The 26560-nt window shown below is 38.2% G+C and overlaps 5 protein-coding genes across 5 annotated transcripts in view; 4 read left to right on the forward strand and 1 right to left on the reverse strand.

Annotated features, from left to right (window-relative positions):
* LOC132783589 (uncharacterized) overlaps positions 1 to 26560 on the forward strand; it is an 81067-nt gene that overhangs the window by 37910 nt on the left and 16597 nt on the right. The gene's annotated exons all lie outside the window — the stretch shown is intronic.
* Positions 6892 to 9446, reverse strand: LOC132785770 (pickpocket protein 19). The gene is made up of 5 exons (XM_060792047.1): positions 8463 to 9446; positions 7737 to 7869; positions 7621 to 7674; positions 7292 to 7534; positions 6892 to 7220 (listed from the first exon to the last, which is right to left on the reverse strand). Exons 1-5 carry the CDS (start codon positions 9444 to 9446, stop codon positions 6913 to 6915), a joined length of 1722 nt encoding a protein of 573 aa, XP_060648030.1. The 3' UTR covers positions 6892 to 6912.
* LOC132785780 (pickpocket protein 19-like) lies at positions 10490 to 12337 on the forward strand. Its single transcript, XM_060792060.1, has 4 exons — positions 10490 to 10685; positions 10738 to 11326; positions 11381 to 11957; positions 12195 to 12337. Exons 1-4 carry the CDS (start codon positions 10510 to 10512, stop codon positions 12335 to 12337), a joined length of 1485 nt encoding a protein of 494 aa, XP_060648043.1. The 5' UTR covers positions 10490 to 10509.
* Positions 12787 to 14630, forward strand: LOC132785857 (pickpocket protein 19-like). Its single transcript, XM_060792154.1, is given in 5 exon segments — positions 12787 to 12965; positions 13020 to 13455; positions 13457 to 13609; positions 13674 to 14250; positions 14491 to 14630. Coding segments are annotated over 5 exon segments (1485 nt in total).
* On the forward strand, positions 15280 to 24894 carry LOC132785866 (pickpocket protein 19-like). The gene is made up of 4 exons (XM_060792167.1): positions 15280 to 15458; positions 15510 to 16098; positions 16151 to 16242; positions 24807 to 24894. Exons 1-4 carry the CDS (start codon positions 15280 to 15282, stop codon positions 24892 to 24894), a joined length of 948 nt encoding a protein of 315 aa, XP_060648150.1.

Raw genomic sequence — 26560 nt, forward strand, 5'->3', positions numbered from 1 at the left:
GACAGTCGTGCTCCACGTGCCAGTCCGGTGTGTGGATCCGCGGCTAGACCAAAAACGTTGAAACGAAAAAAAAACGACGAAAAAATCAACAGTGGAAACCTTTTTGCTTGTATTTCTTATGCTGCTGCTGTTGCTCGGTTTTTTTTATTATTTTATTGTGTGTTACCTGGACTCCGTCAACTATTTAGAAATGCAAAGCACATTGAAAAGTTGAAAGCGTGCAACGTTGGCTTTGGTTTTGGTTACGGTTTTTGCTTTTAAGGTGCCAAAAGCAAGCAAGCAAGCCAGAAAGCAGGAGGAAATGTGGCCAGAAAGAAAGAGAAGAAACTGTCAACGCACGCGTTAAGTTGACAGCCGTGGCCGCTAGGCAGGGGAGAGAACTGTGAGTTGTGGACGGGGGGCAGAGAGTAGCCGAAAAATCTCAGAGCTCCCCAGCTATAAAAATCATAAATTTTATTATGTATTAATGTCTGTTTGGCTGTTAGCTCAGACGACGATGGCGACGACGATGGCGACACTTTTTTATGGCAAATATATTTGTGAATTATTCAAAAAGCTTTAGCATACTTTTCAGCGCTTGGCAAGTTTAAGGTCAATAAAGGCGACCGCATGGCATGGCATGGCTGTCTTGAAGAGGTGTGCGTGCATATTTGACTATTTTATTAGATTAAATTTCATATAAATGTGCTGATAATGCCAACCAGACATTGTCTAGACAATGTACACAGACACACATACAAACATCCAGCTGACATTTGAGACAGCTGCAAAAGGTGGAAACAGCAGTAATGCAGTCGGAGGGGGAGAGACAAGGTAACAGGTAAATGGGGGGCATAACTTCATTGCATGGCTGTCACAAATGCCACAAGATCCGCAACGACTGCAATGCAATGCAAAATTAATAGCTGTTGCATTCGAGTCAAGTATTTTGAGTCAACGCAAGCTGGGGAAAGCGAACGGATCAAAGTTTGTCTGCTCTGACGTCTGACAGGCACGCTCTGAATGTCAGCGACTGTCTTTGGCTCTTCGACAGTGAGTACAGGGCTACAGGCTATAATTCAAACATCATCATCATTTAGCAAAAATGTCAAGGGCAACTGTGTGTCACACACACACACACACACAAGTTACAACTATCAACTCGAGAGAGTAAAAACTTTATTTTACGTTTGCTGACGCGTTTGAATGTGTGATTTATGCAAGGGAAATCGTATTTGAATTTTGCCATTTTACTACTTTTTGCTTTATCATTGAAGTGCTCTAAGCCTTTAATCGGTGTCCGGCTAAAAAGTTCACAAAAAATTGTTGCAGGAAATTGCTTGTGCACAGTTTTCTTTATGCTGCAGATTTACTTTGCATAGGGTGCATATCACAATAGATTTGAACTTAGGATTCTCTGCTCTGTTGAACGTTGTAAATAAACATTTTGTTGAAATGAAAAGCTAGAAAGTTAAAAACATTCTTATTCATAAATAATCTTAAATACATAAATGTTGTTCAAAAGAGCTTTGTAAAGTCAGTAAATAAGAGAATGTTACAAAGTTTTTAAACATTGAAATAGTGGTAAATGAACTCAAATTTAAATTGAAATAAAAATTGTTAGCACAAAATGTTTATCTATCAAATACTCATAAGTAATGCTGCTTTTTGTATTTTATCTTAATATATAAATCTTTAAAGATAAGTTGAACACAAAGTCAAGTCGCTCGCTTTAATAAATGCAGCTCAATTGATGACAACTTCCTGGAGAGCAAAGTGCGTCACCCTGTATATATTTGCTATAAGAAACATTCAAAGTGACATTTGCATTTTATTGTTGAATGCCGGGCATTACAACGCCAACTTTCTGCTCTTTGGCTTATTGTGCAATTTCCTAGCTGCTGCTGCTCCTTCTGCAGCTTCTCCTTGCTCTCTCTTTCTGTCTCTCCCCATCTTCTTATCGTGCTCTTCCACTTTCTTGCCTCTGAGTGTGTCTGCATGAAATAAGAGTTAATCTTGCGTCCACTGGGAACTCTCACACACACACCAACACACACACAAGGTTGAGTAGCCAACATCTTTTCGTCTCTGTAACAGATGTCCTTGATATTTCATTTGACGGCAACGTTTGCTAGCGATATTTCAAAGGCAAATGCCGTCTGCTTTAGATTCGGCTGCAATTTTCTTTTGTGCGACATCAAAGTGCAACTTCATCAAGTAAATCCTTCAGTCTTCTTTCGGCCTTCAGCCCAAAAGCCGATAAGGCACTCAGCAGCGGCTTCTTATGAATCAAATATACCACAAAGTATGCAATAATATTGTAACAATCGAATTGTCAACGCTCCATCTCCATCCTCCGTTCATTTTTATGCTTTTAATAATATTTTAATAGAAACAGCAAGCCTCAGTAATTTCACCTCGGATACTTTGTAAAGGGGAGACCAAAAGCAACGTGACGTGTGACTGGTGGTTGCTTGCTGCTTTTGATGTTGCTGCTCTGTGCTGTGCACAGGTTCTCAAGCAGCTGGAGACGTTTTGATGGATGGATGGAAGTAGAGAGGCATAAGTAAACTTGTTTTCCTACAACTTACATATCATAAATCATGTACGTTTGTTATTCCAATGCTGCATATAGAGTCGGTTGGCAAGAGCATAAGATTGGGTACGATTTCACAACTTAAGTAAAAGTTGCGAATGAAAATCTTAAAGAAAATGAATGAATAAATAAGTAATTAATGGTGCTGTAATATAAAAGCAAATCATTAGTATATATTCGATTTAGACATTTCAAAAATGGATCATTTATAGAATTACATCTTAGTTTAGCTATATACCAACGCAAGAATATGGTTTTATAGATGTATTGTCTTGAAAACATTCACATGTATATCTTTTATTCTAAATAATATAAATTTGAAGATATAGAAATGTAATTTCCAATTTTAATTGACGAGTGTGTTACTTTATTTAATCAACATAAAATAATTGAAGCCAAAAGATATTCTAATAACAGAATTTATTTCCTATTAGAGCAGAATCAAGACTTTGCGCTACATTATTTTATTTATAAACTTGTTGTAAACTTGTTCGTATTCATAAGATTATATTTGAATCATCTTCACTGCACTTTCTGTAGAGTATTTTGCTTTCGGTATTCTATATTATTTATATTGCATCTTTCTGGCTGCATAATTATTCAGGACACTCGTGACATGACACACGGCTTGTCAGTTGCCATAGATATGTAGAGATATCTCTTCTGGTATCGTGTGGCTTATTAAATCTTGTGGTTGTGTCTATGTGTGTGTGTTTGGCGTATTTTCAGCTTCAGTGAAGCAAAATAATTGGGCCATGTTGCTACCTAGGTAAGGAGGAATATAACTTACACAGAGAGAGATTGCTAAGGTCAAATGCTTGTTGTTTTATTTCTGGACATGGTCTTTGGCTTGTTAGTCTCAGTCCAATTTAAGCTCTTGTATGGTCTTAATGCTATTGATATTGATATTGACTCGTCAATACCTTGGGGGGAAATGCACGTGTTTTGTCATCGGGGCTGACATACATATTTTAAGGACAATTTTTAATTAAAAGTTTGCTGCAGATGACTTGACTGAAAGCCGACCCGAAAGATTCAAGCATAATAACTTGCCCGGCCATGAGTCAGCAGGAACTTAAGCTTTCTCAGCTTTTCTTTATTTTGTTCTTCGCTTTTTTTTTCCGTTGTCTGCCTCCCAAGCTTCGAGATAATTAACTCTCATCTACCTGCTTTCACATTGAACACTATTAACATCGACCAGTCGCGACTCGAATGTGTTAGGCTGACAATTTTAGTCAACATTCGACTCGTCTGGACTTTCCAAAATGGCTGCTAAGCCAACAAAGCACCTTTAGATAGCAACTTTAGAGCGTCGTCTGTTGGTTTAGTGCGCTTCCCAAAACATCGTTTAATTGTTGTGGCTTGTAATAACAGCAGCTGCTGGGGATTCGAGGCTTTGTTCTCAGGTGTTCTTCTTTGAGCTGTCGATACTGATAAAATGACAAAATTCTTCAACCTGAGATAAATAATTCTCTTTAATCAACATTGGAAGCTGGGAAGAAAGTTAATCGATATTTGTTCATTAGAAGCTAAAAATCATCTTAAATTTTATCGTACCCTTACAACAATCTTAAAGTGGATAAAGTCGTTTAACTTGGGCAAGAGTTTAAACGCAAATCCAAACTTAGTTTATGGTTTTGCATTCGTTTATAAGTTTCAACACAGCTTTTGAGCTGATTTAACTCATTTAATGTCGGAGTTTTGCCTGGTCGCAGCGAGCTTGTTGTGTGTGCCTTGCTTTCGAGAATTTGCGTTGATGTTTTCGTGTTGTCTGGCAATTGCAAAGTTTAAATTGCATGCATACTCGTATATGCCGAGCGAGGAAATCTGTCGCGCTCGATTAACGTTCAGATGGGGACACATATTCATACTTGTGTTGTGGCACGTGAGTGCACTTCTCTGATGTGTGTGTGTGTGTGTGTGTGTGTGTGTGTGTGGACATTTCGCATCGAAACTTGACATGGCCAAGCTGAGCTTATTTGCATTTTTAATTAACTAACAAGTGCTCGCAATTAAGGCCAAGTCCAGAGCTCTCTATTACCATATAAATGTGCATAATAACACGAGAATTGGAGAGTCTCTCTTCTGCCTGTAAATCAATTAGGCATAAATGTGTGTATTTTGGGGGCACTGTGACATAAATTACCAAAAAGCGATGCGAGTCAGTGCTTTTTAGACCGTCCGTTGCATTGCATGTATTTTAATCATCTTAATTGCACACACCATTTTATTAAATTAAGAGGACCATTCGTCATGGGTATACGAGAGCTGTCAAAATTTGTGAAGTTGCCACTCGACTCGACTCAACTCAACTCGTCTCGTATGTGGTGGCATGCTTTATGTCAGATTATGTCACGAATATGTTAAACTGTTGCCACTCTGACAGCTGCCACTAAGGGGTTGTCCTTACTCGCTGCTCTTGTTGTTGGCCCAACTTAAAAGTCTCTCTCTCTCTCTCTTTCTCTCTTTCACTCGCCTCTTTTGACATTTATTAGGCTGTCTTTTGGCAGCCAAGTTGTGTGCACGTTGTGTTACATTCCCCTCGATTGCAGGCAACACAATTTGACAAGTTGAGCGTAACTACGCCAAATAGCGACTGACAGCGCAAATATTTTAACAACTTACTCGACTAACTCAGCAACTAACTGGCTGACTCAATGGATAACTGGCTGACTTACCTCTGAAACTGTCTTTTATAGCTAGCTGAAATTTTGCGCTTCTGACACAAATCAAATGTGATAAAATACGTTTGATATTATGAGTACATATTCAATAGTCGCTGGCAATATTTTCCTTGATTTCTGACTGCTCGTGCGCAACTAATTTCGTAATCAATTACAGTTATTTCCACCCACATACACACACGTATCTACAACTTTTGAATTTCAATAAGCATAATGCGGTTGTATTTTACAATATTTTTTGCAATATTTTTGCTACATTGCACAACGAGGCGGCGCTTTAACTACGGGGGTCGCAAAACGTACCACAAGGCGTATGTGTAATATTTGAAAATACCCTTCAAAACGGGTATATGAATTTGATAAAGTGTTGAATGCGTTTGTTATGTTGGGAATATTTTAAATTTTACTAATTTTATACCGAAATTTTGGATCGAAATTAATTTAAGTAAAAACACATTCAATTCAATTAATATTTGGCAATGCAATTTAATTTAGTATGTAAATAGTATAAAAATTGCAATGCAATTTATTAAATATTTATCTTTTATACTTTATAATATGTCAATGCTGAAATAAAACTATATTAAATTTCTAATATTGTTATATGAAAATATATATATATATCAAAAACATTTGGATAAATATTTCTTTTTATTCATTGAAGAATTAAAGAATTATATTATATATTGTACCAAATGATAATTAATATTAGATTAGTAATATTTATAGCAATCATAACTTTCATCTCCTAAATTTACCATTTCTTATATTAAATATGCAATATTTGAAGAGAAACTTAATATTTTCTGAAGCATTGTTTTTATTGGCTGCATTTTTGGTTACTTTGTCTCGCTTTATGCCGCCTGCAGCGTATCCGCACAACATGCAGCTCCAATCAAACAAACATTCCCCAGTTGTCGTCATTCGAATGTCGCAGGTATGCGCCAAACAATCCACATGCCGCTCCCGCTGTTCCCCAGCATGTCCCAAATAGCGAGCTTCCCGCACTCTAGTAATGCTGTCGCGTCAGGAAAATGAAAAATGATTGCCTGCTGTGCCTTTTTGGTCGCACAATTCACAATTCACAATTCGCCAGCCCCAGCCTTCATGTGGTGTATGTTTAAAGTTGCGTTTGTTGTATAAATAAAATTACGCATACGCCGCGTATCGCACACACACACTGAATAATGCGAAACTTAAAGCACGAAGTACGAAGGGCTCAGGGGAGAGCGACATGCTCTCATGACTGCCTGACCTACCACAACAGGAACCACAGACAAACAAACTATGCTTAATTGCAAAGGGGTTTTGGGGGTTCCGCTTGGTGCTCAACAGAGTCAAGTAAATGTCTCAATAAACTGCAAAAGTTACCCGGTCGAACCACTTGGGAGCACGACTTAACCTCAATTTTGATTAACAATGTCTGGCAATGAAGCTGTCAACGTGCGGCAAGAACACACACACACACACTGACACACACCCAGTCAAGACACTTAGCCAGGGCGAAGTTGGAGAGGAAGCTCGAGCACAGCGAGCCTGAAAAATGAGCACAATTTGTTTGTTGGCTTGCCAGCTGCGGCTGCTGTCCCATCCACTTGGTTAGCCCTTACTTCGTATGTATATATGTATGTATATTTTATTTGCGCACATTATTCATTTGCTAATAACATGTTTATGGGCAAACGTTTGACGTTGCCAGCTTTTAAACTGTGCCGCCGCCTTTTGCGGCCCTTGTTCCGCCTTCAGTTGCATTATGTACTGCTCCAGTTGACTTGGCATATTCTGACGCAGATTCAGGATGGGCGTGTCTACAGTTGTGTCCATGCGGCGTCTGCTACGTAAACGCTGACTCAGTCCGTTCATGGCAAACGCGGGCACTTCGATGCACAGAAAATAGGCCAATTCCATGCCGCTAATGAGCGAACAGCCGAGAAAAAGTCCAGCGATGCCACCGAAACTAACTGCAAGAAGTGCAAAGTGTTGACAAATGTTTTTTTGGAAGAGAGATGCGTGTGCTCTGAATGACTCGAACCCATTAAGTCGACCCAGCCAAAGACCAAACTGGTGCGATAGACCATCAGAGTTTCGAAACGGAAATGCACATCCAAGTCCACATATGATGAATTGCCAAGGACTTCCGGCGGCAGAAACGATGGTCGCACATCGTTTACAAAATTGAGCGAATAACAATTGCGAAAGCACTTGCAGACCATGCCCTCATGATTGTTACGCACAAAACGCTCCTCTCCCGGCTGATGCGAGTAGAGCAGTTTATCTGTAGATGAATTTCTGGTTAGCTATTCGGCAGAGAAAGAGACAGAGACAGGACAGAGACAGAGACAGAGAGACTCAGATACGCACCATTGTTGTCCGCCAGGCAGACCAAGTCCTGAGAACGACAAGAGCGATACTGGCCTGCAAAATTGCAAGAGCAATTCGAGTAGATGTTGCGGTTTTTGGGAACGGAACGTGCTTACCCGGCGGAAAAAGCAAGTCCATTGTGCAATTACAGTAGCGCACCAAGTACTCCTGATGGCACTCCGATTGGCAATTCTCAATCATGTAAATGTAGCCCATCAATGACTTGAAGTCGCGACTGTTGTGCTCATCCTGCAACAAAACAGAAAATCAATTTAAATACGCAATGAGTAAGAAAGCTTCAAGGTAGATTTAACTGTTGTAGACCTTTTACTATTGTTTCCGCTCAAATTCAATTCTTTGATTACTACTTTCTTTTATGTTTTAAATTTTATGTTGACAAATTAAGAATTGAATTGTTAGCATTATGAATTTGGGGACGATAAAGAAATTATTGATGGAAGATTGGACCCTTAACTTTTGATGGAAATATATTTCATTTTGGCAGCTCGAATTCATTTCTGATTAATACTTAACTGTTTTAAATTTTATATACATAAATTAAGACTTTAATTGTTAGCACTATGAAATTAAGGGCGAAAAAAAGTTAAAAAATAAACAAATGTCAAAAGTCCTGGGTTCAATAATAGTTACTGAGATGTAGTTATTTCAACAGAGGGACGGACAGAAACACGAAATGACGAATATTGATAATTCAACTGGTTCAGAATATGAGAATCGGAATGTCTTCTTCTGTTCGTTCGGATAAACTTAATATACACCTTTTCACATTTTTGAAAACCACACTCTCCAAATGTGTATTAAAATATCATCACAAAACTCACATCAAACACACACTGCCGCTGATCGGAGCTGACGGAGCGCGTCTCGTTGTCGAAGAAGTAGATGGTGGGCTCGATTTCAATCATGGTATGCGTATCGGCTGGCACACTATACGGTCGATTATGCCAGACATAGGGTTCGGTCAGCATGACGTCAATGCCTTTATCATTATTGCGGCCAGGCAAATGTTTATCCGGATTCATAAGAACGCGGACGGAGAGCGCACTCGTTGGGCCAGCGGAACCAGTGCGCCATGGCCACATGTGATCCAGCAGTTGCATGCGTTTGCCTTCAACGGTTTCGAGGGAATTGAAGGCCCAGCAGAGACCGTTTTTGCTGCGACGCTTGGAGAAGATCTCACAGCAATCGTAGGGATAATGCCGCCACATGCAGTCGGTGAGGAGCTCATCGCAGGTCCAGGTCATGAAGTCGACGACCAGACTGAAGTTGATGTGGCTCAGCTGCTGAGTGGCCTCGTTGCGCAACGAGCCAAAGGCACGGAATTCGCCAAAGGACATGCCATCGTAGCTGCCGACAATCCGTTCGAACAATTGCAATTGCACAGCATCGCTCACATTGGCCATGAAACGGCTCTTGGCCATGGCCAAGCGCTGCCAGTTGAGGCGATTGCGATTGCATATGGTGATGACCGGAAAGGCAATGCGATAAACGGGGAAACGCGTGCTGTCGACCACAGTCTGAAAGTTGCCATCATTATACCGCTGCGAGAGTATCAGGCACACATAGACGGCTCCCAAAAACGCACAAATGAATGTGCAGAGCCAAACGAAGCGTTCCCACCGACTGGCACGTGATGCCAACAGACGGTCCAGACCGTGGATCGTTGTGCGTTTGCCAAACCGTAAGGCCAACTGCCAGCCAGCTTCGCTCAGCTGGGCCAACAGCTGATGGCGACGACTGCGAGGCGGCGGCAATAAACGAGACCTCAATTCTGGACGTGCCGTCGGATAATGTGCGAACGTCATGACTGAATCACTTGTCCATTCACTTTACTTCTTTTATACGCTCAACTCTGCTTAGCTCAGCTGCAGGAATGTTTAGTGGATAATTATATACCACATGCACTAACGTGTTAAACGCCTATTAAATCGGGGTCCTATGCGGATAGTCTAGTCAGCCATTCGTATTGTCGAAATGGCACTAATTGAAGGCAATCGATCGAATGACGTTGCTCTACTGCCCTAGAGAATTCCCTCTGGACTCGCCTTGATTTTCATTTGATTTGCATCAATGATTTCTACCCTCTATATATGTCAAGCTAATTGGACAAATTCAATTCAATGCAAATGATTTGCACACATTTGTATGTAGATAAGCTATTTATATTTTGGTTGACATTTTATACTATTTTTTTTTTACAACTGCTTTTGTATCCTAATGTAAATATAAGGGTTGGGTTTTCCAATGTATTTTATTTATAATGTTATTATTTAGATTATTAGAAATTTGTTTCCATTTTTATGACAATATTAATATGAAAGAGACTAATATTTTTTACTGTTTTGATCTATATCATATGTATTGTAACTATGAAAATACAATGCGTAGATTTTTTTTGCCATAAGGACTTCCTATGACCATATGTTTCAAAATTATGCAACAATTATGTAATCGGAGTTTATATGGTCATCAGCTAATATACTGAAAATTTTACTGTGATTTGAATTTGGTACGAAGCATATAATTTTCTTTGAAGTTTCCTCAACTGATTATGTTTAATTGAAGAGTGAATTAAAGTTATTTCATATGCTGAGTTAGCATTGTTAACGAATTAAATGTAGTCCCAAATTTTGTTAAATTATTGTTCTGCCTCTGCGTTTATGCAAGACATTGTTACAAAATTGTTACTCCAATTAAATACTTGAACTATTTACGTAATTCGTATCAGGATTACTACAATTTATTCTACTCTAATTATCCCTTATGAGCATCGTAACCATTTTTTGACACATCTTATACACGCCCATGTTGAAACTGTCATCCTAAATGGTATAAATAGCATTAAACTCAAAAATATTTGAACACAAAATGCAGAGCAATCAATTAAGAAAAGTTGTACGTAATCGTGGTGAGGTCCTCGCTTGGCAGGCGCAGTCTATAAACCATGACACCGACTGGATGCAGTTCATCAGACGCTATACCGTTGGAAATCATATCCATGGCTTTTATCAGCTCTTCTGGCCCACGATGCGTAATCGCATGCGGTGAGAAAAGTGTTTTCCTTTTTTTATCAATACTAATATTTATCCTGGGCAGATTACTCTGGGCGCTAGCTTTGCTCTCCGCCTTCGCAGTGCTTTTTTACGTAAGCTATTTGCTCGGAGCCCGATACGGACGAAGGCTTATTCATACGATAGTCGACGATTCCCATTGGCCCATTCACAATATTGCCTTTCCGGTGATTACTGTTTGCAATAAGAACCGGTTGAACTGGTCGCGTCTGTCTGAGATAATGCAACGATACAATATTAATAATAATCAGCAGCCACTTCTGGAGAAAGCGCTCACAGCCTATGATGCTCTCAGCTTTGGTCGCTTCGATGTTTTCGATCCTCTTAAGGATGAGGATCTAAATCCTTTAAACCATCTCAATTTTACTCAAATTGCGACTGAGATGGCTTGGCGTTGTGATGAACTGCTCACAGGTTGTAAATGGCAAACTGTGCCTGTCGATTGTTGTGAATTCTTTCGTCCTCGACGGTTGCCGCTTGGTTCATGTCTGGCTTTCAATGAGGTTGAGAAGCGTGCTAGCGTTGAAATGAGCCGAGGTACTGGCCTAACAATCCGTCTTCAGCTGAATGGAGCAAAACATGCGCCTGGCAATCGAGAGACGAAAGGTTTTGTGGTATGTCAAAGAATCTTTCAGTAGATAACTTACTTACTCTATACAATTAATTAGCTCAGCATTCTGAAGCCAAGTGCCTGGTATGATGAGCCCATTGACTTCTTTCCCGATTTGGATGCCAGCATTAGCATTAGAGCGATTCGTCACTACCACGACAAGAACACCTTTTCATTACCCATCCAACAAAGAAAGTGCTTGCGGGATTATGAAAACGTTGATGCGGATATACAGACCTTGCAGGGTATCCGGTATTGGAAGGAGAATTGTTTTGCTGAATGTCAACAGACTTACATGATTCGCTATTGCAACTGCACTTTGGATCTGTTTTATCCACCATCGGATCATATGCCGTGTCAACTGAAGGATTTGCCATGCCTGACGGCTCACAACCATTTGATGCAGAACTACGAACAACCCGGCGAACATCCCTTTGTAGCCCAGCAGCATCCAGGACTCACATGTGATTGTTTGCCCAACTGTGATTCGATGAATTTGATTAATGATGTTCGCAAGCTGCTGATACCACCGTTAAATATGGAAAATCGCTCAACGCAGATCAACATTCATTACAAGCGAAATTATGTTCTGGTGTATAAGACCACATTGATCTACAGTTGGCTGGATTTATTAGGTAGGTACAGTTAGCATGGAAATTGGAAGTTCCTAGAAATTTAAAAATACATTTCCAAGGCAGGATTTCTAAATTTCCAGTTCGCGTTTTGCAGACAGATAAATAAGTCATACTGTAGGCATCGAGAATCCAACAGAAAGACTTTATTTCACACAGCTTATATTTTTTAATATTACTAATTATTCTTGGAAGTGGAGCTTATCACTATGACTTTATCACATTTTTTCACTTTTACAGTATCTTTTGGCGGAATTTGTCAGCTTTGCTTGGGCTTCTCAATCATTGGCTTTCTAGAGTTATTGTATTTTGGTTTGATTGATGTGCCGCATTTCCACTGGACGCGTTTTGTACCTAGACGATTTGCCAGAACTATTCAATAAATCACAAACTATATATGCATTTTATATTTGATTAAGTCTCTGCACTTGACTTGAACTGTACCAAGTTTACGGTTCAGTTTTATCTTTTATAGTCCCAGAAAAAATATAATATGTGTACACAAACATATATTTTGCCTCGTAAGTCTATCTTGTTAAATGCCTATTAAATCCACTGCGGACTCCAAACTTCATTATCAAAATTACTCGAATTTGTGGCAATCGGTCAACTACATCGCTTGCCTTGAGTACCTTAGAGACTTGCTCTGATTTGATTCGAATTGCATCAATTAATTCTACCAACCACATATGTCAAGCTAATTGGGTAAATTCAATTGAATGCAAATGATTTGCACACACAGATTAGACGGCGACCATTTGAGACTCATGTCCACGATACTGCTTAGCGTTGGTATAAAAAGCATTGTCGCAGCTAATTTTGTGACTACAAAATGAAGACCAACCAAGCCACAAGAGCAGTACAAAATCGAGGCGTGCTTATAGCATGGCAAGAACAGCAAGAAGCTAATCATGAGACTGTCTGGATGCAGTTCATTAGGCGATATACCATGGGATCACATATCCATGGATTCTATCAGCTCTTCTGGCCAACAATGCGACAACGCATGCGGTAAGAAATGGGAGCTATATAATCCATTTTTTAATGAGATTAATCTTTGGACAGATTGCTCTGGGCATTAGCCCTACTTTCCGCCTTCTCAGTGCTCTTATACATTACTTATCTCTTGGGCGAACGATATGAGCGCAAACATTTTCACACAGTAATTGACAATGCACATTGGCCCATTCAGAATATTGCCTTTCCGGTGGTTATCGTCTGCAACAACAATCGAGTGAACTGGTCACGTCTAACTGAGATAATGCAACGCTATAACATCAGCAGTGATCAGCAGCCACTTCTGGAGAAAGTTCTCACAGCATACGATGCTCTCAGCTTTGGTCGCTTCGATGTTTTCGATCCTCTGAAGGATGAGGATTTAAGAACTTTAAACCATCTCAACTTTACTCAGATTGCGACTGAGATGGCTTGGCGTTGTGATGAGCTGCTCACAGATTGTACATGGCAAACAGAGTCTCGCAATTGCTGTGAACTTTTCCGCCCCCCGCAGGTTGCCCCTTGGTGCATGTTTGGCATTCAACGAAGAGGAGAAACGTGCCACAGTGGAAACTGGCAAGGGAACCGGACTGATAGTTCGACTTCGTCTGAATGAGGCAAAACATGCGCCTGGCAATCGAGAGCCTAAGGGTTTTATGGTGCGTAAATAGATTGGATTTGAACTGAGTCCATGCTTATGATCTATGATATCACATTAATTAGCTTAACATTGTGGAGCCTGGCGTTTGGTTTGATTATTCCATTGAATTATTACCTGATTTGGAAACCAGCATTGATGTTGGAGCAGTGTTTCATTACTACGATGAGAATACATTTTCCCTACACAGCCAGCAGAGGAAATGCCTACGAGACTACGAATACATCAGCGCTAATGCTCAGACATTGAAAGGTCTCAAATACATGATGGAGAACTGTATTGCGGAATGCCAACAACTTTACTTACTTCGCTATTGCAATTGCACTTTGGATCTGTTTTACCCACCTTCGGATTATCCCGCATGTCATCTTAAGGATTTGCCTTGTTTGGCGGGCAATAATTATTTGTTGCAGAACTATGAACAAACTGGCGAGCATCCTTATGTATCTCAGCATGATCCGGGTCTCATCTGTGACTGTCTACACAACTGCAATTCGCTGACATTAATTAATGATGCTCGCAGGCTGCTTAAAAAGCCTCAGCACTTGGTCAACCATTCAACTCTAGTTAATATTCACTACAAACGAAACTATATTCTGGTCTATAAGACAAGCCTGATATATAGTTGGATGGACTTGATGGGTAGGCCGATTCTTTTTTTTTTAATTGTTTAAGAATTATTTATATTTGAGTTTTTAATTTAGCTAGTGCATTTATTTGACTTATTTGGAAAAATATTCAATCGATACTCCAATTAAAACTCAAATTCCTTTTTAAAATTAATCTATTTCTTATTTAAATAATGTTTTTATTTTATTTTATGAGAGGATCACTGTTGTATTATTTGGAATTATAAAATTAATTAAACCTCACTTTTTTCAGTATCTTTTGGCGCCATTTGTCAGCTTTGCTTGGGCTGTTCCATCATTGGCTTTCTCGAGTTATTGTATTTTGCTTTGATAGACGTGCCCCATTTTTATTGGACGCGTTTTGTTCCTCGAAGATTTGGGAAAACTATTTAATAAAATTGACAACGAATGTGAATGCTATGCATTTTATTTTTCTATAATCTAGTGATTTATAATAAATGTATTTCTATATTGAGAACTTGCTGTGCTTATTAGCTTGCTCTTGGACTTTTTCAATACCTCGGCTTATGATTGAACTATGAATGCACATCGTAAGCTGTAAGATCTAGAAAGCAATGATTTGTTTACAGATCTCCTACTCTAATCGTCTTAAATCTCGCATTTATTCAGCCTCACTACGTTTTCTGAAATCAGGAGAATGTTTTAACTTTCGCAACCTCAAGTCAATCATTAAAATTTTGATAAAAGTCCATTATTTTTGTGAATGAAAATAAACCAAAAATAAAACGCTGACGAAGCATTGTATAAAGCCATACTGCTATGGCTTGGGTTACATTTATGGAAACGAATCAGACGTCCATGACCATTGATTTTTTTATTGTAATAATTTGTATGTATTAGTTACATTTATAGATAATTAGTCATGTTCGGGGCGCTAACGTGTTAAATGCATATTAAACTTGCTACTTGTTTTATTTTAAATTGCTCCAATTAAGTGCTGTCGATCGATGAACATGTTTGCCATTTATACTCTAAAGTGTTGGTATAAAAGGCTTTGTTGCGAATATTTTGAGACCACAGAATGAGAGCCAACCAAGTAAGAAAAGTTAGACGGAATCGTATTCAGCTGTTAGTTCAGCAGATGCGCAAACAATCGAATCGAGAGACCGTCTGGATGCAGTTTATCCGACGGTACTCCATTGGAAACCACATCCATGGATTCTATCAGCTCTTCTGGCCCACAATGCGTCAACGCATGCGGTGAGTTAAGAAACACATTCCAATTTCAAGGGATTGATTAATTGCTGATAGATTTCTCTGGGCACTGGCGCTGCTCTTCGCTTTCCTGATGCTCCTCTATATGAGTTTTCTGCTTGGCCATCGATATGAGAAGAAACCCCTTCAGACTGTAGTCGCCACAGCCGATTATCCCATTCAGAAAATTGCCTTCCCAGTGGTTGTCGTCTGCAATAAGAATCGCTTGAATTGGTCTCGTCTATCTGAGATAATCCAACGATACAATATTAGCAATGATCAGCAGCCACTTTTAGAGAATGTGCTCACAGCATACGATGCCCTCAGCTTTGGTCACTTCGATGTCTTTACTCCGCTTAAAGACCAACCTCTTCGGGTGCTTAATCATCTGAATTTTACCAAGATTGTGACTGAGATGGCTTGGCGTTGTGTTGAACTGCTAACAGATTGCACTTGGCACGCTGCAACTCGCGATTGTTGTGAACTCTTTCGTCCTCGAAGGTTGCCATTTGGTGCTTGTCTAGCTTTCAATGAGGTGGAAAAGCGTGCCAATGCTGAATTTGGCAGGGATACTGGACTGACGCTACGTCTCCTTCTAAATGAGGCACATCATGTGCCGGAAAATATGAGGACTAAAGGTTTTGTGGTACGTAAAATTGCTTTGGGCTTACAAATCATTGATTATGTGCTTTAAACAGCTTAGCCTTCTGAAGCCAAATAGTTGGCTGGGTCCACCTATAGAATTTTTTCCCGGCTTGGATGCCAGCATTGGCATTAAAGCGATCTATAGGTACTATAATAAGAATACTTATTCTGTACCAAGGCACTGCATGCGAGACTATGAGCATTTCAAATTAAAAGTACGAACTTTGCGCGGATTCAAATACAAGAAGGAAAATTGCATTGCGGAATGCCAACAAGTTTATCTTCTTCGCTATTGCAATTGCACTCTCGATCTATTTTATCCACCCTCGAATTATACCGCTTGTCAACTGAAGGATTTGCCCTGTTTGGCAGCACACAACCATTTGATGCTGAACTACGTGCAGCCCGGCGAACGTCTTTATGTTGCCCAGAATTACTCGGGACTCGATTGTCATTGTTTGCATAACTGCAATTCGTTAACACTGGTCAGTGATGTTCGCACAGTTCTTAAAAAAGTGAAGCCTACGGATAATCGGACAACAATTGTCAACATATTTTACAACACCAATCGAGTTGTTGTTTACAAAACCAGCTTAATATACAACTGGGTGGATTTAGTGGGTATGCAAATTGGATAATGTCTTCAAATTAAGACCCAAGCGCATTAGTAGACAATGAAGTAATTAATAATCTTGTATATTATACTATGCAATTGATTACTTGAAAGAAATCCAAATTAGGATTTATTAATAGTAAATACTTGTCTGTCAATCTCTGTCTGTTGTTTTTGCTAAATTATACTACACGCTCGGTTCTTAATTTTCTTTTATATTTTTATTTTAGATTTAAGGAATTTACATTTTCTTTAAATTCTCGTATTTTTAGTATCCTTCGGTGCCGTTTTTCAACTCTGCTTGGGCTGCTCTCTCCTTGGCATAGTTGAATTGTTGTATTTCAGTCTGATCGATGTACCACAATTCTACTGGACACACTATGTGCCCAGGCGCATTGACGGAACTATCCAATAATAAAAACGACAATGAGCTCTCTTATGTATGCTATGCATTTTATTTTTGTTTATTGCCTGCCGTTTATGGTCTGGTGCATATTGTAGAGCACTGGACTTGGCTTGACATATGCAAAGCATTCGCTCGCTGGCCAAATGTCTTTTGTTCTATCGTGATATTATTCTTGGTGAGGGGTGGATTCACATCTTCTGCTGTAGTGCGCAACACGAAAGCTTCTGTAGAGCTTTTGTATTGAGCTTTCAATCAGGACAAGCAGTGCAAGTGTTGTTTTTCGGTAAACATCGCACAGTGCGAATATAAAATTCGGTATGCGAAAGCGAAAACATAGAACATCGCAATGTCGAAAGTCACATGTCATAGAAGAATATAGAACATAGAAGGTCGAAACGTAGTAAAATAAATAGAAAACTGCTTCCCTCAAATATGTTTTCTATTTATAGCATCAAATAAAACATCGAATTGGATAAAGCAGTAGAATCTATTTACAATTCTAGTTTTTCTACTGCCCGCTAAAGCATTGAAGCAGTTTATGAAGCAGTTGTAATTTCAAAACCTACTGAGTTTTTATTTCTATTGGAAGCTTAGCTAATGTTAATGTTATTTCAATTAATCTCGGATTGTTGAAGAAAAATGTATTTTTTAAGGTTTGAAGAACACACAGTTTGAAAAATTGAAGATGGATAGAAAGACAGGGTTTTTTTTGCAAATCAGAAGTCATGAAAACTTTTTATAACATACATTTAAAATAAAATATATAACAATACTTGTATTTAATCGTGATCTTTTCAGGGATTATTAGGTCATCAGTTCAAGGTTGAAGATAATTTATAGAAAAAAGTAAAAATTATACTAATTAAATCACGGTCTATACAAAAAATTACGATTATGAAATTAGTTATTAGCTTAGCAGATTATTCAACAGGTGAAGTTTTTATTTAATTTAATGATTTTATATGTGCAATTTCTTGCTATTATAATTCATATTAATTACATGATACATATATTTGATATCCTTTGTAAGGTCTTTATTTTTAAACTAAGCAAACTAAAAACACGTTTACAAAGGTGTTGAGATGCCATGTCGTTAATCTAAAATTGTGGGTTACAATCGAGTAGATTTTCACAGTTTTGTTGTTGTTTTGGGGTTTTATAAGCTTAGCCAGTCCAAATATAGATTTCTTGACTGGTGTTCAAGTTGTTTTTTAACGGTTTATTGACTAGCCGCGGGCTGCGACTTAACTGCTGCAATGTCGCTCTAACAAGCAGTATCCGGACTTGGGGCTTGGGGCCTCGCTTCCATACTTATATATATATATTTGTATATACGACGAAATCATACAGCGTTCAGTCTCAGTTGCTCTGTCGCTGGGCGCCTTGTCGAAATTACGCTCATAAACGTGACTTGACATAATAATCTCTGACTGGCGCTCGAACTGCGCCCGCTGGCTTTGTCTTTTACTTCTTTTGCTTTTCTTTTTTTTTTCGTTTTGTGGTACGTTATGCCAGTTGCTTTTGAAGCTCAGACATATGTACATAAGAGATGTACATAAGTATGCGTGATATATATATTCTATATTTCCATATGCATCCCAAAAGGGGTGTCATAAAATTGTCTGTTGCACCGATTGTGGGTGGCACATTGAAGTCTATCCTCACACATAATAAATAAACTAGTTTTTCCAATTTATAGAATATAAGCATATTCAACATCTCTCTTTTCTCATTAATTCGCCATTGCAAGGTATCTTCTGGTCGAATACGCTTTTGCTTGCTGTTGTTGTCGGTTATGGCGTTAATTTTTTCGCCGCCTTTTCTTGTATTTTCTTTTAATTTTTTATTGCTCCAGCTGTTTTGTTGTTATTTCGGGGTCAAGCTTTGGTTTTTTGTTGTCTTTTGGGGTCAGCAGCCGGCTGGTTGGCTAATATTGCAAAAATTTCATTAGTTTTACAAACAAGCAAACAAACAAAGCAAGAAACAAATATTTGTGCTTGCATTTTTTAGCAGTTTAGTTGGCAGTTGTTGTTGTCCTCTTTGTTGGTATTGTTTTTGTTGTTCTCCACGTTGGTGGCGAAGTTCTTGTTCTTGTTGTAGTTGTCGTTGTCGTTGTTGTTGGCGGGCAGTGCTACGTTTTTATCTAAAATAAAAAAGCTGTGCCAGCTGGGGTTATGGCCAGGTTCAGGTGAAGCCAACAGTCGCCTGGGATCTAGCGTAAATAAATAAACGGGAAAACCAAGAACACAAACTTCAATAACAACAACGAATATTGATTTCACTTACGCACTTCGTTTGAAATCCCCTTTTCGAATGTCTTAAAAAGGTAATCGATTCATTCATGTAAATTTAAAAGTTAACTTTTGTTTGCTGACAATAAATTTGTTTACTCTGCTAATCAACCCAAGGACTCTTTCATAGAGTATTCGAATACAAATGGCGCGTGCGCTTTTTCAAAATTACTTTGGTTCTTTTAATTGAAAAACTGTAATGGGGCTCGGTGTTAAAGGACAGCATATATACGACGAGTTTAGCAGTTCGTACTACGGATATACGTTAAATTACATTCAGACAAACAAAACTACATCACAAATACGTGTATATATATGTATATATCACATTTTGGCAGCCTCGCTAATTTGGTAGTTTAAAATGCATAGTGTCCAGTCATGTGTGCCATATGTTTCTCGTTTTTATTTTGTGTGATTCATGTGTGTCCTGGAAATGCTCTCATGACTTCACAATAACTACTATAAACATAGAACGGCGATGCGACCCATTTTGAGGGTAATTAGATGTCTCTGTTGTCCTTTTGACCGTCCTCCACTTGCCCTCCAGTTAAAAGACAATGAAGCGAAGCCGCTAGGACAGCAGTTGCTCCTGTTTGGCTTTCCTTTTTTTTTTATTACTATGCCCTGTAACTTGACAAAAACTGAAAAGGGTATTTAGAGCATTTCTATTCGAGCGAGCAACTTAATTATTTACACAATGTGAAAAGTTGAGCTGAAAATTTAAAATTTTGTGTCTGACGAAAAAATTCGAAAATGAAAAGTATAGTTGAAAGCAAATAAACTTATAAATAAATTAAAGATTTATCTTTAATTGACAGCAAATTTAAAAATGTTAGTCAATAGTATTTTATGATAAAAAATATAAAATATAAATCAAATTTTAAAAATTTGATTCCATTCATTAAAAATAAAGAATTGCCAAGCAATTGATAGATATTGAAAATTAGTGGATTGTTAAAAATAAAGCAATTAAATTAGAATAAGAATTCCTTAGTCACTATGGCTCATCTCATTGCAATAAGGAATTGTAATAGAAATAATTCCACAAACATAAAGATATTTTCAAATAAATTCTTCAGCTTTTTAAATTTTTTACTAAAATTATCCCTAATTACATAGGTTTTATAAACGATCTCTTCAAAGGGTGTTTGTAAAGTGTCTGCTAACCTGGTCAAGCCGACGATCCATTTTGGCCCTTATCACCTTGGCATATAAATTATGACGATGAGGTTACTTTGTAATCAGCAAATTAAGTTTATAGCCGCCAGCGTAAAGTATATACTATGTACTTATATATAAACATGGGAACCCCGAAATGAAAAGTAAACTTGTCGCCGACATTTCTTTTTCGTTGTTCACTGTTCGTGCTGTTTTTGCTGTTGTTGTTGCTGTGGCTGTTGAGGTTTATTTGCTGCAAAATGAACACGAAATGTGGGCAAATTTAAGGCTTTCCCTTTTGTGAACTGAAAGCTTGGCAAACAATACACAAATCAGTCATTAAATTGTGCAGCCATTTTTGGCGTTAGATAATCGAAATTTTAATGCCACGCCCCCGCGATGTTTGCATTGGGGCCAAAATGGTCCACATTACTCAGAATCTTCTCTCTCTCCCACTCGCTCTCTTTCCTCTCTCTCCCGCTCGCTGTGTGTGTTTGTGCCTTGGGTTGTCGGCGCCGTCTAAATTTTGTGGCCTGTCGCGGTTTAGCCGGCATTGTTTTTGGCACACACTGAGTGTGTGTGGGAATCAGGCTAAAAATGGTGTAGACTGCCGCCCGCAGCCGGTAACCGAGAACCGACAACCGACACATGCGGTAATTTACCTAATTTTCAGCCGTTACGCCCCCACAAGCACTTTGTTGTTGTTGTTTCTTTTGCTGTTGCTGTTGCTGTGTGTTTTTGGCGCGGATAGAGCTGATTGGATTTCAAAATTCTTGCTCCTGCGATTGCACAGCACGCGATTTAATCGAATGTGCCTTTTATATTGACGCATTTTAATATCAAACACGGCCACGCAATTTCCTCCTCTCTCTCTCTCACTCAGTTTTCACTAATTTCACGGACATACGGCAAGTTTCAGCTAACAACTTGACGTTGGCCAAACAACAATTCGCTTTTGAGTGCGCAAATTCTCATTATGCATTTTATACGAGACATCGAAGCAGCAGCAACAGCAACAGCAATAGCAACAGCAACAGCTTCTCTCGTTAATGATGCTCCACTCAGCTTAGTTTGCTTTCTTTTTTTGTTGTGTGCTGTTTGCTTGGCTCCCTTTGGCTGTCAGCGAAAATTGCGTTTGCTTGCGGTAGATTATCAATTGCTGCGACCAAGGTATTTGCGTGTTGGATGCTTGTGATGGGATTTGCCTGTTAGCTGATAGCTGGCTTATTAACAATTTCGCTTATTTAAAGGTCAACTGTGCGCGCTGATAGCTGAGCTTGATAGTTTAATAGGCTTATCCGCTGACCCTTATCAATATCTCCGAGCTGACTCTGGCTTATGGCAAGTCGAAGCATATTGACAAGGGTAGAAGTTGCATGTAGAGCACAGTTTTAATCAAGCTTCTTCCGATGGCAATGCAAGCACACGTAGGTAAGACATCTTTATAAACTCTGCTTGTCAATATGCAAGATAAGTCACAAGAGTCGAATATATTGTGAACACGATTGTGTCAGCTGAATGAATTCGTAGAGGTGGGCGATGCTTATTGAATTGTGTAAAACGAAAATGCATAAAAAATGTAATATGTATTGATTAAAAATGTTATAAAATGTGAAATACTTTGAAAATTATCTGAAAGGTATTTAAAGCGGCTGTTAATAATAATAATAATAATAATAATAATAATAATAATAATAATAATAATAATAATAATAATAATAATAATAATAATAATAATAATAATAATAATAATAATAATAATAATAATAATAATAATAATAATAATAATAATAATAATAATAATAATAATAATAATAATAATAATAATAATAATAATAATAATAATAATAATAATAATAATAATAATAATAATAATAATAATAATATAATAATAATAATAATAATAATAATAATAATAATAATAACAAGTAAGAAAGCTACAGTCGAGTGTACTCGACTGTGAGATACCCGCTACCCATTTTGAATATAAGAAACCTATTTTGCGGTATTTTCTCAAAATATACCAAATATACTGCAAAAATACTAAAAATGGTATATGTGGTATATCGACATAGTACCACATTCAAAATATACCATAGACGGCACAATATACCAGATTGTCAGCCAAAGCAACTAAGACCCCTAGTAAGTAGGCGTTTTTGCCCATACAAAAGTATTTCTTTAATAACTTCAACAATTTTTATCTTATCGGAACCAAATTTTCAGGAAAATTCGCAACTCTAGCTTTAAAATTACGCGTGTTATTCGATTTTTTTGATTTGCGGGGGCGGAAGTGGGGGTGGCAAAAATTTGAAACAAACTTGATCTGCGTGCAAACATAACAAATGCTGTCGAAAAAAAATTATAGCTCTATCTCTTATAGTCTCTGAGATCCAGTGTTTCATACGGACAAACGGACAGACACACAGACGGACAGACGGACATGGCTAGATCGTCTCGGCTGTTGACGCTGATCAAGAATATATATACTTTATAGGGTCGGAGATGCCTCCTTCTACCTGTTACATACATTTCCTGCCGGCACAAAGTTATAATACCCTTCTACCCTATGGGTAGCGGGTATAAAAATTAAAATAATGATAATCAAAATAGGAAAACACTTTTTTAATGCTTTATGATCGCTTCAAATGATTTTATGAGAGTATTTGGAATTCGTGAAGCTCTTATGATAAATATACTTCTTGCATATCCTGTACAATTAATATACAAGAATAAGAAAAAGAATCGGAAAGCAGGCAAAGGGATTCAAATGGCTGTCAAAATGTCACAGCAACTGATTCTCATTTAGTTTTGGGTCAACTTGCAACCATTTTCCTCACACTAAGCGTTACAGACTCTCTCGTATGTGTGCACATGCATGTGGCATGGAAGTGTATGTGGCAACATATGGTAGATGGATGGAATGAGGGGGGGATGGTGGGGCAGCACCTGCCAGACCCAAATCCGTGCTTGCTACTGACGCGCTTTCTAGAGCCGTTTAATAAGACACGGATTATCGCTTGGCATTATTTCAATCACATACCAAGTGTCGAGTATTTAGCAGACAACAAACACGCGCCATGCTCTGATACCCCATGTGCAGCTGCTAAAAAAGCCAATAAAAATACTTTGTTTGACAAATAAAAGCCACAGTGAGAGCTTTGGCGATAACATTTTCTAGAAAGAGTCGCAGCAGTTCTGGCTTTGGCTGGCGAATGCCTGTTTAACTGACAGTCACATTAAATCACATGTGTTTGTGTGCATTCTCTGCATGAGTGTGTGTGTGTAGGTGTAGATGTCTACGAGATTGAGAGTGTGTGCGTATGTTTCCACGGATACGGTTATGGGTGTATGTGTTTGTTGAGCTGCTTCTTCACGTCGTTTGACTTCACGAGCTGGAGCCAGTGGAAATGTCCAGACCATCTTTTTCGTCCTTTTGTCTGCTTGACTCTCGCTGCTTGTATACCCTAAAAAGCAGCCTTAGTCACTGGTCATATGTGAATCAAACTGACCGGCAGTTAACAACCGTTTACAATTTTAAAAGTTCTTCATTTTGTAGTCTGTAAAAAATCAGTAATAAAAACTACGTCGCTTTTTTAGAAAAAGATTTAAGGTGGTAACTTTAAGAGAGCTCTTCATCATCATTTCACTTATAAAATTTCGAATGTGATTATTCTATTCGTCCCGTTTATTATGCTCTCGCTTGCACATTCATTGAACATTTTCTTTCACTGCTTTTATTTATAAGGATGTGTTCAAAAATTAGAAAGTTAGTTGGAGCATATATAAACAATTTGGAATATTTGGTTTTTAATGATTGCATACATTTACGTTCTTCACGAGAGTTAATAAACACTATAATCTTTTTAAATTGATTTCAAATCTGAACGACAAAACTATAAACTAATATAACAAAAAATTTTTTTAGGTTTGTCTTTGAATAGAAACCACTTTTCAAAGTTATATGATGTACTCGTATTAATCTATGTGAAAATGTTATTAGAAGAAGAAAATAAGTAAGAAGTAAATTGAGTTTGTTTATACCTATTTCATAATTTTACGATTGATGAATGCGACATAGCATTCAATTCGTTCGATCGTTTCGAAACAATCTGAACTAAAGCGTAAAATTATCATTATTAACCCCAATTTTCGTAGGGTAGAGCTCAGGTCTAGTTCATTCGAAGGTAACATTTTTACTGGCTTGCTGTTTGGTTTACTTTATGTTGACTTCCACTCAGAGATCATGGTTGTTGTAAAGCAAAGAGGGACAACAAGTACAGCTACAACTACAACTACGAGGCCAACGACAATGACGAAGTCGTCTGAACTGTTTTCCAGCTGCTTTTCTTCGCTCGCTCACTGTTTGACAATAATCAACGCCGACGCTGACATCGCGACGTCGCTTTTCATATATTTGCCAACATGAGCGGCCATCGGAGATATATGTTTTATCCGTGCACATATTTATTCTTCAGTACGTAGTACGTTTTGGTAGCCTTTGTGCTCCGCTTTAAAGTCAACTGACGTCGACTCGCATATGACGTCATCAACACATCATCATCTTCATCATCATGATCATTATAATCGTGAACATGGTTATCTCAACTCGTTTGCGTGACTTGGCGTTCCGCTGTCAGCTTTTCATTTAGCAGTAGACGATGGCACATTGTCAAAACTAATTAAAATTGTATGGCGATATATATTTTTTGGCAGGCACTGTAAATATGCAAGCAAGACGAGCGAGCGAGGGAACGACGAAGCCAACAACCAAATGAAGAAAAAAAACTGTTGTCAACTTTTGGGCGCAGTTTGCAAATTGCAATTAAAGATGGCAACACGAGAGCAACGCATCGAAAGTATTGCTCTCAAGCACGTTTTGGGCCTCAAAAGCTCGTTACGCATTGCGTGTGTGTTTCACTGTTTGTTCATAGGCTGCAATAATGTCAACTTACACACACACACACATACACATAAACAGTCACATGGCAACATTATTAATCAACTGACCGTTGCATATGAAACCAGAAAACACATTGCTGTTTATGTCGTCAACATCATCCTATGAGTTTCGTTCTCTTGGGCCGTTATTTAATTGCACTCTCTAACAGTCACAGCTGGTGTCCTTCTCGTCTACGTTATTAAGGTAGTTTAATGGAAAGTTTATAAACCAATATCTGATAGTCTAGCGTATCAATATTGCATTTTATTTTTCCCAAAATTTCGATTACTCGTGCTTCAATATTTGTTCAACGGCTCAAATTGATGTTGCTTTTTGTTTATTTGAATAAGCATTTATTATTGCTCTTAATGGTCTTGCGAATTGTGTTGATTTAATGCGCCTAATGCGTGACCTGTTGCACAGCAGATTTCGTTGTCATTATTTTATGAGCCCGTGACTTTCGTATTGATAAGAAGCTAAGACTCTTGGGGTTTAACGCTGCACAAGTTAAAATACAATCAGACGCTTTGATTTATTTGTGAAATTTTGTTTTGTTGCCGAAAGTTATATTTAAACCTAAATATCAAATGAATTCTGTCACTTAAAATCGAACGATACTTCCACTGCTAATTTAATTGTTGCCTTTAATATGCGAATAAGTATGATATTATATATAAAGTCAAATTTATCGAGCGGGTTCATGTGAAATTGCGCACGTGTTTTGACCGTGTGTGTGTGTGTGTGTGTATTCTTTTAAAGGCATAACAATGAAGCTGCTAACAATAACAGACAAACACAAGGACAGTTGGTAAACAAATAGGCAACAATAAAACCAACAGCAATAACAACTACAATTTCAATCGCAGCAAACACCAAAAACATTTACAAACACTGTGGCAAACCACAGAATTTGTTGTTGCTGCTGTTGATTTTTTGGGAATTGCCAAAATGCCGTTTAATAAACACGCTAGCAGCTATTGTTGTTGTGCTGCTGGGTAACTGGAGATGGAGCCAGGGAAGGAGATCCAGCCGGACTAGCAGAGTGGAGTGGAA

Source organism: Drosophila nasuta, chromosome 2L (assembly GCF_023558535.2).
Source record: "Drosophila nasuta strain 15112-1781.00 chromosome 2L, ASM2355853v1, whole genome shotgun sequence".
Classification (NCBI taxonomy): Eukaryota; Metazoa; Arthropoda; class Insecta; order Diptera; family Drosophilidae; genus Drosophila; species Drosophila nasuta.